This window comes from Bos indicus x Bos taurus, chromosome 17 (assembly GCF_003369695.1).
Source record: "Bos indicus x Bos taurus breed Angus x Brahman F1 hybrid chromosome 17, Bos_hybrid_MaternalHap_v2.0, whole genome shotgun sequence".
NCBI classification, from domain to species: Eukaryota; Metazoa; Chordata; class Mammalia; order Artiodactyla; family Bovidae; genus Bos; species Bos indicus x Bos taurus.
Window position 1 is genome coordinate 35,595,817 of NC_040092.1, and position 12,745 is coordinate 35,608,561.

General features: G+C 37.3%; 1 protein-coding gene across 4 annotated transcripts in view; it reads right to left on the bottom strand.

Annotated features, from left to right (window-relative positions):
• Positions 1-638: 638 nt before the first annotated feature.
• FSTL5 (follistatin like 5) overlaps positions 639-12,745 on the bottom strand; it is a 930,680-nt gene continuing 918,573 nt past the window's right edge. For all 4 annotated transcript variants that reach the window (XM_027567276.1, XM_027567275.1, XM_027567274.1 and 1 more), the window contains one exon: positions 639-3,199. In XM_027567276.1, coding sequence (XP_027423077.1) covers positions 2,497-3,199 — 703 coding nt within the window. In that variant the 3' untranslated portion in view covers positions 639-2,496. The remainder of the gene's footprint in view (positions 3,200-12,745) is intronic.

Genomic DNA, 12,745 nt, shown 5'->3' on the forward strand with positions numbered 1-12,745 from the left:
TATTCTTTTTAGAGAGCAGTGATGTCATCTTTTATTCTAGTTTTTCTTCATGTTCAGTTTTCACACATACCCAGTTATTGATGAGATCATTATATTCAATACATGTTTATCAAGATGTGTATAGAGCAATGCTGATGCCCTGTATGCCGGCTCTTACTTTTTCTCTCTACCACTGAAGAAAGAAATATCTATCTTAGAAAATATAGTATTGCATTTCCTTATTTTTTTTAAAGTATCACAAATGTCAATATTTTAAGCATTACACTGTTCAAAAGGGGGGCTTAGTATTTGTGTGGTTAATAGTGTAAGAATGTGGGGAAAAGGGGATTTAAGTCTATGTTTATGTTCCATTCTGATATTCATTCATTCCTTTAATACACAAGAAGGGATTATAATGAAATAGACATCTTAAAAGGATAAATATCTTGCTTTACATATGAATATGAAGTGACAGAGCAACTTAGAATTGATATAATGAAGCTAAGTTGTCTTTCCTTGATTGGTCTCACTTTACCTGCCTTCTACCCCATCCCATCACTTTCAAAACAATGGGGACATAAACCAGTCTGTGTTTGAAGCACTGGGAGGAAAAATAAAACAAACATGGGTATTCACATTAAAACACTGACTGAACTCTCAAGGGTTAAAATGTAAGAGGTTTATTCTCTTTTATCAAGCAGTGTCTACAGACAAAGCAGCCACATGGTGTCAGCTACCAAAGAAGGGTGTATGAGACAGACTTAGGTTAAATCATTAGGTCACAGCCACTTTATGTGGTTCATGTTCACAAAGAAGAAAATTGCTAAAAAGGAAAGCAGGTAAGTAGAAACATAAGCTAACTTCTGTTGTCCATTAAATCTGCCTCCCATAATGTTTCCTTAAGCTAAGAATAAATCTACTGTTATCACATAGTTCAGGATGCTATATATACATAAGATAGTACACACTATAAAATTTCAGGTTTCTAAGCAGTTTTACACAATTAAGCTTGAGTAAAATTTGTATTTAAAAAAGACATTATTGGATTACCTTCAGGAAATGGAGGTCATTTCAACAGTACATTAGCATTTTTAGCAACAATAAAACAAAAATATAATAAGTAAAAAGATTCTCCAAACAACGTAAGCTTTTACTTTAAGCCTGGATAATAATCTGCTTATTTCAATAAACCAAGTTACTAGTTTTAATGCACTTCTACTGGCCTTTTATTTGCCCTGGAAAATGAAAGCAATGATTTTTACTTCTATGCAGTGTCTCAAATAAGAGGATTAGTTAGGTTTTGAACTTTGACACACAGTGAGAGAGTTGTTTAAGGATTACATAGGAGTTAAGCAGAAGTCATTTGGGAAAGTTATTAAGGAATGAGTCCTTTGATGGATTATATTTAAATAGCAAAGGCGATAGAGAAGTACATCTTTTCTCACCACTGTGGTGCTACCCCCTAATTCCCAATTTCTGTTACTAATTGTCCTAAACCGCTAATACTCATCAGTTCTCTAGTCAGTTTTTTTTCTCTCTGTTGTTAATTTCCCTAAATGTGGTTTACTCTAAGCAGACACAAATAATGCTTCTATTTTGGAAATAAAAGTTCCTGCTAATGCAACACTGGACTACATCATAAGAAACAAAAAAGTCTATTCCACTAATAAGAGATATTTGTAAGCAGTTGACATCCCAGACAAACTTGCATTAAAAATATAATGCACTCTCGTGATTGAAAGCAAAATGAGTCACGAATACACTGCAAACATATTACCATAATTATTTTCCTCCCTTCCTCCCCATTTTCCATAGCATGCTGCAGATTATACAGTGAGTGTCAAATAGAATTTGTCACCTGTGTACAGCCTAAGGACAGTTTATGTCTTCAAATGATATTTCATTGAGGGTTAGACAAATGACTGAAGGCTGGGTTTGGTGCAAAAGATGTTCAACTTTTCTCTTTAAATGACAAGAAATTTATAGTGATGAGAGTGGTCCGTATGCAGCTTTTAGCCTTCCTTTTCCTCTTGTGACATTCCTTTCAAGGCACGAAAGATTAGAAACAGTGGATGGGACAGAATATTTTGAATTAAGAATTTTAAGGTTCTACAACATCTTTTATTTCTGGTTTAAGCATACTAAAAGGACAGAAAAAAAAATAGACTAATAACCCTCAAGATGAAATGGTGTTTAGAATTCATTGGAAATTCCCTGCAGTTGAGTTATTTTTAATTATTTAAATTCCTATTCTATTGGAAAAAAACATAACAGTTGATTTGGTTCTTATAATTTAAATAGTTTCTCATTAAATACTGTGTTAACTATTTCTAATCAACCAATATTAATAATTGTGTATGTCTTTGTTTAAAAAAAAAAAAACTATTTTATTTGGGCCATCCAAATAACTGATGTTTGGCTAGGATACAAACTTAGAAAGTTAAACTGTAAATTTAAATAATGGATTAGTGCAGTGTATTGGAAAACTCTTGATTTAATAATTATTTAACAGGGCTTCTAGGCTTCTCCAACCCAGATGACTGTGTTTCCCTTCTCAACTTCAGTGATCTCACAGTTTAATTTATTGAGTCGTCCATCAAGTATAAAGAGAGAGTCCTTGGAAGGAGTCATCAGGTATTGACCAAACAAGCCACTGTCCTGGATTTGTCTGTTCTTCAGGTTCCAAGGCCATTCTTCTGCCTTGAGTGGTTCCTTAAGGCTTTTTATCATCTTAACCTTCCCGGAGGCAAGCTCCACAAAGAGCACATCTGTCTGTGTGCTTGAACTACCATAAATGTTGTACTGATGGGCTTCCGTAAAGGATGGCTGAAAGGCCAGGTCAGATATGTGCAGATTAGTGTGAATATCAAAAGCCTCCTGTATTTCTCCTCTGATGGTGATGTACTGGACCCTCACAAGACCTTTCACGTCACTGATGGTGACAAGATAGTGTCCATCTGGAGAGACGTATGGAGTGCCCGTCACGTCACTGTTGAACCCAATGACTGAGTCAGTGACACCGTCCACCAAGAGCTGTGGGGGAGCTGCCCCAGTGCTGTCGGGTTTGCAGCCAATGAAGTAATATCCTCCCAAGTGTGTGTATGCTAGTGACTGCGGGATGCATTGATAGTCCTTCAAATTAATAGTCTTGATGTATGACATGGTTTCAAGATCAATCTTTTGTAGTGCAGCTTCATCTTTATGAAGAATAAATCCAAACCTGCAAAAATGAAAATCAAAGTTAGACAGGAAACTCCAAAGGGATGAAGGAAATGCACTATGGGCAGGTGAAAAGAGGACTCAGAGCCTGGGCACTAGTTATCAGGTTGTGCAGGAACTGGTGGCTGAATCTTGTTAGAGTCTGCTTTAAATCCCACTGCCCTCCTCCTTCCTTAGGTTGTCCTTTCATTAAAGCCAAACATTTATAACTCATGCTATAGAAAGCAAAATAATTAAAAGCGATGTATCTAGTTAACTGGAGCAACACACTTTACTTTTATCATCAAGGGCCAAAAAGTAGACATATTTTGCATGTCTCAAAACCCACTGATATTGAATCAACTTAGTTAATGTCTAGGAAAATGAGAAAGAATAAAAACCTTGAGTATACATCTTTTCCACTCACTTCATTGACGTCTTATATTGCTTGTGATAACCAAATAAATTTGATACTCATCATTGTTTAGATAAGTATTCATATTTTTCTCATTTTAAGCTTTTTCACCTTAATAGATGTAGATTTAGGGACTATAGAACTATTAGACTTCTATTTATTGCATTTTAGGATCACCTTAACTACCTTTACAATTTTAACATTTATTTTATTATGTTCTAAATCCAAGTTAAAGTTTCATCCTTGCCATGCTAATACTGTTATAATTATTAATGATACACCTGTGTTGTATTAATCATTTTATATTGAATAATGATGAACTTTGGATATTTATGGCATTTTTCTATTAAATTTAATTTAAAAATAAATATGTTTTAAAATATATTTTGGTGATCTCTTTGATTACTTCAATTATTTTTGTCCTGAATGCTAGCTATAGATGATCAGAAGTCCCTGTGAAATGGAGAAGTCAATTTTGTGGGGTTTTGCTTGTTTGGGGGTGAATATATATGGAAACCCTTATGTATAACATGGGTGACTTCCTAGCAAAAATAAGATAAAATGAGATAGAAACTACTTTACAAAGTTACACCCAAAATGCATAAAGCCCAACAGAATTGGAAGGGACTTTTATTTTTTTTAATAATATTGATTAAAGCACTTTCTAATATTTCCAAAATTTCCTTAAAAATAAATATGAGAGAGGTATTCTTAACTGACTTTGCTCCTAAATGAAAAAAATAAGATTAAGATGACTTTACTATGAGTATAAAACAAAAGGCTTCTCATGTGGTTCAGTGGTAAAGCAGGAGATGCAGGTTCAATCCCTGAATCAGGAAGATCTCCTGGAGAAGGGAATGACAATTCCACTCTAGTATTCTTGCCTGAGAAATCCTGTGGACAGAGGAGCCTGGTAGGCTACAGTCCATGCGTTGCAAAAAGAGTTCAGTTCAGTTCAGTTCAGTCGCTCAGTCATGTCTGTCTCTGCAACCCCATGAACTGCAGCACACCAGGCCTCCCTGTCCATCACCAACTCCCAGAGTTAACCCAAACTCATGCCCATTAAGTTGGTGATGTCATCCAGCTATCTCATCCTCTGTTGTCCCCTTCCCCTCCTGCCCCCAATCCCTCCCAGCATCAGAATCTTTTCCAATGAGTCAACTCTTCGCATGAGGTGGCCAAAGTATTGGAGTTTCAGCTTCAGCATCAGTCCTTCCAAAGAACACCCAGGACTGATCTTTTTCAGAATGGACTGGTTGGATCTCCTTGCAGTCCAAGGGACTCTCAAGAGACTTCTCCAACACCACAGTTCAAAAGCATCAATTCTTCAGCGCTCAGCTTTCTTCACAGTCCAACTCTCACATCCATACATGACCACTGGAAAAACCATAGCCTTGACTAGACGGACCTTTGTTGGCAAAGTAACGTCTCTGCTTTTAAATATGCTGTCTAGGTTGGTCATAACCTTCCTTCCAAAGAGTAAGCGTCTTTTAATTTCATGGCTGCAGTCACCATCTGCAGTGATTTTGGAGCCCAAAAAAATAAAGTCTGATACTGTTTCCACTGTGTCCCCATCTATTTCCCATGAAGCAATGGGACCAGATGCCATGATCTTAGTTTTCTGAATGTTGAGCTTTAAGCCAACTTTTTCACTCTCCACTTTCACTTTCATCAAGAGGCTTTTGAGTTCCTCTTCACTTTCTGCCATAAGGGTGATCTGACACCACCCTTATGGCAAAAAGAGTTAGACACTACTTAGAGACAAAACAGTAACTACAATTAAAACAAAAAAACTCTAAAAATGGCCCATTTTATTCTTGTCACCTAGAAAATTTATTTTCCGTATACTATTTCTTAAAAAATTTATTTTTTGTAAATATCTACACACATAATATAGAAATATATGGATACATAATATAGAAATACATTCAGGATAATAGCACCTTAAAATTTCAATATAAGCATGTGACAAGCTCAAAATATGAATAAACACAGACCTTTAACATCATAGAATAAAACGAAATAAATGTTCTTAAAAAATCAGTCATAACGATGGAAGTTATGAAGTGCATAAGCACAAATATTTTACTAAAACAGAGATAAGATTGTAACTGCTAGTATCGCTGATCCTGTTCATGAATGAGGCCAGTTGTCTTGCTGTTCACTGAACTCACTGTTCACTGAACCCATGGTAGGCAAGGGGCAAGCTAAGAGGCTAGAAGAAAATGCGAGGAGCCATAGGAGCTGCAGACTCCTTATTCTCGCCTCACTGGCGCAGCAGCCATAGCCACAGACACAGTGTATTCTCTCCTCTGTTATTGACTCAAGGGATACAGCCATGATTGGCAGTAATGCCGCTGCTTTTTAGTTGGAACTCATATCACAAGTAGTCCACATCTTAGTAAGTACCTGGTAATGTGCATGTGCAGGGCTGTAAGTGATCCCAGCTGTTACATAATCATGATTTATAAAACGTGGGACAAAAGCAAGATGCCCTGGGGTAAGAAAGCCTGACCATGCCATCTTGGCTAATATGCTCTTTCCCTACATTGCTTCTATGTTACTACATTTCATAGAGTTAGGAAACTATGCAATAATTTTAGAAATATTTGAAGATTTGTGAGAGACTATTTGTTGCCTTTGGAGAGAGCATGACTTTTTCTACACAAAAGAAGAGCTACCATGTATAACTACTTTAAAAAGATTTCTTAAACATTTATTGAATGATTACTAAATAGAAAGCACTAGAAATATACTGGAGGTGAATATAACTCACCTTGCTTCCAAAGAGTCTAGAAATTTTAATGGATTAATGAAATTAAGTGATTAATGCTTAATTATAATATTCTGAAGTATTATTACTTGGTAACTATTACTTTTTCTATATATACTTGAAATGGAATAAAGTAATCATTTTGAAATAATATTTGTAGAATATTTCAGAATGACATGCACAATTTCTTATTAATTTCCTGGATCTTTATCTTGTCTTGTGTCAGTAATATTTGGGTCACTGTTCTTTCAGTAAACGAAGCTCGTACCATACTAGTCGGGATACAATTTCAGTTTTGATTACAATGATATGAAGACACCTATATGATGTTAGCAATCACTTCCAAATGTTCCCATCAAAACATGAATACCTGGTATAGGTTTTAAGTACTTTGTTGTTGTTCATCCAACTGTCTACAACCACACGGAGAGGCGCATCAGTCTCCTCTGTCCCCCACTATCTCCAAGAGTTTGCTCAAACTCATGTCCTTTGAGCTTGTGGTGCTATCTAACCATCATATTGTCTATCACCCACTTCTCCTTTTGCCTTCAATCTTTCCCAGCATCAGGGTTTTTTCCAATGAGTTAGCTCTTCGCCTCAGGTGACCTAAGTATTTGAGCTTCAGCTTCAGCATCAGTCCTTCGAATGAATATTCAGGGAATATTTATTTCATTTAGGATTGATTGGTTTGAACTCCTTGTAGTGCAAAGGACTCTCAAGAGTCTTCTCCAGAACCAGTTTGAAAGCAGAAATTCTTCTGTGCTCAGCCTTCTTTATGAACCAACTCTCGGATCTGTACATGACTACTCGAAAAACCATGGCTTTGAATATACGGAATTTGTGGGCAAAGTAGTGTCTCTGCTACCTGAATACTACCTGAATGCTAAAGAATTTAAAAACTCTCAAAATAAAAACCAAGTCCAACTATTTTTGTGTTATCAGCATCAAAAATACCATAAAATTTTAAATATAAATAATTTGGCTTACTTATACTTGTCTTAATAAATAATGGACTTGGGATATTGAAAAGAGGTGTGTTTCTATTCATTAACAGTGATAAAGGATATGTAAGTATGAAGATGTATACCTGTGTCTGGTATCTTTTATGAATTTGTTAATTATTATGGAAGATACTGTCTCTTTTCTGTTCTATATGATGCATGTGCTCAGAGGCAAAATCAGTAATTTTCACATTTAATAAAAGCCATAAACAATCAAGACTTGGCATTTCAGTTCTCTTAACTTTGTGTCTTCTGTTCCCTTTGGGCAATGTTATTTGACTGCTAAAGAAGAAGGAAGAGACAAGCTCTAACTACCTTGAACTAGTTTCACTCTGATACTGAAGGATGCACTCAAGTTTTCTGTGATACAATCCAGCCTCTTTTGGAGGTAATTAAAATTTTTAAAAATGGTTCAGTTAAAAATGCAAAAGCCCCTTGTAGGGTGATAAAATTACATTCCTTTTGGCATCCACGTTGTATGCTTCTTCAGGACTACAGATCTAGCTGCATAAGCAGATGCATTGAGAAAGCCTTCAATTTTTCACTACTGATTTATTGGGTAGGAAGTAGTGTCTCTAATTCAAAATTTCCCCCTAGTACAGATTGATATTCTGAAGTCTCCCACTGTTCATTAGTCTGTGATTATTATTTACAAGTCTCTTAACTGTCACGTCTACTTAATACCATAAAATTCTGCATAGTACTAGGCCTAATAGTTTGTCTAATATTTGTCAGAATGTCTATAGGAAGTTGCAGACTATGAGAAATGAGAGTTAAAACTTACTCTTGTGATCACTTTGTTTATTAGGGAAATATAGCAATTAGGAAAGTTGGACCTCTCAGCACGGCATTGTGTGGATTTGATGTCAGATTTGTTGAAGAGGGTGACAGTCTTTTCTTCTTTCCCAAATTATTTTGTTTTTCTGAGTGTTTAATCAATTTAGTTCATTATAAAGTTTATAGAAAGATTCAAGTTTAATTACTGCTTTTATGCTTTAAAGTGAGGTTTTGAGGTGATTCATGTTCAGAGAACTTGTTTTGGATGAAGTAAAGATTTTCAATATGGGCTGATTTAGTTTCATGACCAAGTTTTTCAACAGAATGGATATATGACCTTACATGAAGTCCTTGACTTCCACAAGTTTCAATTTCCTCATCAGCAGGAAGAGAATAAAAGTAACTTGTTTTGAGAATGAGAATAAATGTATGTTTATTACCAGGAAAATAGTACATTCTCAAGAAACAGAATTTGTCCATTTTTTATATCTTAAGTAATAAGAGTGTTAAGAGTCTCAGTAGGGGTCCCCAAAGGACAGGAGGAAATAAATCTCAAGGGGTAGATTTTTTTCCCTTATCTGTTGACGACACCTTGTTCCCCTAGCTTAAACTTTTCTCAAACCTTGAACTAACTGATGCGTTTTTCTTATGGAAATGTTCTTCTTAAGCTATGTTAATGAAACCATGTATTTGCTTTGAAAGTTGCCTTTCTTCAAATTGGTACCACCTAATATATTTTTCTTTTCTCAAACCTTGGGCTGACAATGGCTCAGTTCAGTTCAGTTCAATTCAGTCACTCAGTCATGTTGGACCCTTTGCTACCCCATGAACTGCAGCACGCCAGGCTTTCCTGTCCATCACCAACTCCCGGAGCTTACTCAAACTTATATCCTTCAAGTCAGTAATGCCATCCAACCATCTCATCCTCTGTCATCCCCTTCTCCTCCCGCCTTCAATCTTTCCCAGCATCAGACTCCTAATAAAAAAGACTCCTAATAAAGAGTCTTTTCAAATGAGTCAGTTCTTCCCATTAGGTGGCCAAGGTACTGGAATTTCAATTTCAGCATCAGTCCTTCCAATGAATATTCAGGACTGATCTCCTTTAGGATGGACTGGTTGGATCTCCCTGCAGTCCAAGGGACTCTCAAGAGTCTTCTTCAACACCACATTTCAAAAGCATCAATTCTTCGGTGTTTAGTTTTCTTTGTAGTCCAACTCTCACAGCCATACATGATTACTGGAAAAACCATAGCTTTGACTAGATGGACTTTTGTTGGCAAAGTAGTGTCTCTGCTTTTTAATATGCTGTCTAGGTTGGCCATAGCTTTTCTTTCAAGGAGCAAACATCTTTTAATTTCATGGCTGCAGTCACCATCTGCAGTAATTTTGGAGCCCAAAACAATAAAGTCTGCCACTGTTTCCATTATTTCCCCATCTATTTGCCATGAAGTGATGGGACCAGATGCCATGATCTTAGTTTTCTGAATGTTGAGTTTTAAGCCAACTTTTTCACTCTCCTCTTTCACACTCATCAAGAGACTCTAAAAGATAATGGCTCAACAAACCAGTATTCATGTCAATTATCTTATGGCCTGGGATGACACACCTGGTGCCATTTTATCTCATAAATGCACATTGTGGGAGAGGGGCCTGGTGAAACTCCCTTAGCCTGGAGGTGTCTCTCTTATCTGATTATCAGCTCTCACTACCAGACATAAAATGCCTTGCTAAAAACTTACAAGCAGGCATTCTTTCTGTCCCCTTTTGAGGTCTGTGTCAAAAGCTTTCTGTACCTCTATTATACTTTAATAAAACTTGGCTACACAAAAACTCTGAGTAGTCAAGACTCGTCTCTGTCCCGAGATCGAAATCCTCTCTTCTTGAACTCACAAATCCTGGTGTAGCACACAGCTTGCAACTGCAACCTTTCAGTAGCATAATTTTCCCTTTGACATCAAATATAATCTTTCTTATGGCATAATAGATTTCAGAATAGATTTTCCATAGATGGAAAAATAAGAACAAATGTCAGTTTTTTCTATGTAACCAGTATTCCCACAATGTTAAAAATAAGCATGCACTGTTACCCAAATTCAGAGAAGTCAATGGCACCCCACTCCATCCAGTACTCTTGCCTGGAAAATCCCATAGACGGAGGAGCCTGGTAGGTGGCAGTCCATGGGGTCGCACAGATTCGGACACTACTGAGCAACTTCCCTTTCACTTTTCACTTTCATGCATTGGAGAAGGAAATGGCAACCCACTCCAGTGTTCTTGCCTGGAGATCCCAGGGACAGGGAAGCCTGGTATCTGTCTGCTGCTGTCTATGGGGTCACACAGAGTCAGACACGACTGAATTGACTTAGTAGCAGCAGCAGTTACCCAAATATGATGAGATTTCTCCATTTGTGAATTCAACAGAGATCATTTTAATAATAGAAATTCACATTTTTCTTCTTGCCCTCCCTTGTATCAACAGGATTCATGCCCAGTCCACACCTCACCCAATCACCAAATAGTCCACTTGATCAGGAACAAGGGCAGCCTACCTCACATCACCATCTTTTAGAGTTGTTGTTTCAGTTCTTAGGGAGGGGGTGAAACAGATGGCCATGGAATACTGGTGACTTTGAACTCTGCACAGATGAAGGGGTTTGAAATTGATACCTCAAGGACTTTCACTAAAAACACCAGAAAATTTTGTGGCTGACTTTAGGACCTGGATCTTTAAGAAGATGGAGAGTTTATGTCATGACAATTCAGGAGCCTTGCAGAGGAAGTGATTTGGCAGAGAGAGGAAAAGAATAGATACTTAGAGAGAAACATGATTGAAACATCATGAACCCTAATAAAGAGCAGCTGAACAAAGACCTCCAGATCCCACAAGACCAGGATATAGGTCTTGCATTTGTATAATGAATTATTTCCCCACATCTTTCACTAGACAGTCCCCAAATGAGTCTGATCACATAGAATCTCACAAAGCTGTTTTTAAGTCACTCACTCTACAGCATCTGCAATGTTATTCTGCTCCTGTTCTGCTTTCAAATCCATCACCTCAGATGCTACTGAAGGAATCTCATAATTGCAGCTAATGACTTGTATTAATTTGCCATATGGTCAGTCCCAAGAGCAACGATATTCCAAAACTTAGAGTAAAAGTTACTCCAAAGATTTGCAGAAAAACAATTATTTTATCTCCTGAGTTTTCATTTAGGGTTGCCTCTTACCAGAGTCCATGCATATTCCCACCTGGACAGTTCTGTTTAAAGCTGACTTCTAATATTAAATCTGACTTCTGGTCACTAAGAACCAGTCCCCATCTTAGAAGCTGGGGAAGTGTTTCTTTATTTAAAAAAATATATATATATATTGGAGTATAGTTGATTTCCAATGTTGTGCTAGTTTCTACTGTACAGCAAAATGAATCAATTATACATATAGCCACTTTTTTTAAGAGTTGTTTCTCCCATATAGGCCATTACAGAGTTTTGAGTAGATGTCTCTGTGCTATACAGCATGTTCTTATGAGTTATTCACTTTATATATAGTAGTATGTATATGTCAGTCCCAATCTCTACATTTGTCCCTCCACTTTTCTTCCCTGGTAACCATTAGTTTGCATTTTACATCTGTCTCTGTTTGTTTTGTAAATAACTTCACTTTTACACCTTTATTTATTTTATATTCCACATATAAGCAATGTCATATCATATGTATCTTTATGTGTCCAACTTACTTCATTCAGTAGGGTAATCTTTAGGCCCAAAAGTTTGTTCTTTTTACGACTAATAGCCAAAGAATTGATACTTTTGAACTGTGGTGTTGGAGAAGACTCTTGAGAGTCCCTTGGACTGCTAGGAGATCCAACCAGTCCATTCTAAAGGAGATCAGCCCTGGGTGTTCTTTGGAAGGAATGATGCTAAAGCTGAAACTCCAGTACTTTGGCCACCTCATGCAGAGTTGACCCATTGGAAAAGACTCTGATGCTGGGAGGGATTGGGGGCAGGAGGAGAAGGGGATGACAGAGGATGAGATGGCTGGATGGCATCACTGACTTGATGGACGTGAGTCTGAGTGAACTCCGGGAGTTGGTGATGGACAGGGAGGCCTGGCGTGCTGCGATTCATGGGGTTGCAAAGAATCAGACACGACTGAGCGAGTGAACTGAATATTCTATTGTATATATTATAGCACATCTTCTTTACCCACTCGTTTGTTGATGGACAGGGATTCCCTGGTGACTCAGATGGTAAGGAATCTGCCTGCAATGCAGGAGACCCAAGTTCGATCCCTGGGTCAGGAAGACCCCCTGGAGAAGGAAATGGCAACCCACTCCAGTATTCTTGCCTGGAAAATCCCATGGATGGAGGAGCCTGGCAGGCTGCAGTCCATGGGGTCACAAAGAGTTGGACATGGCTAGGCGACTTCACTTTCATTTTTGGTGATGGATATTTAGGTTACTTCCATATCATGGCTATCGTAAACAGTGCTGCAATGGCTTTGGTGTGCATGTATTAATATCTTTTTGAACCATGATTTTTTTTCTGTTCCCACAGATTTCGCAGTCTTTCTGATTCACCCTCTCCTTTGCTATATGAT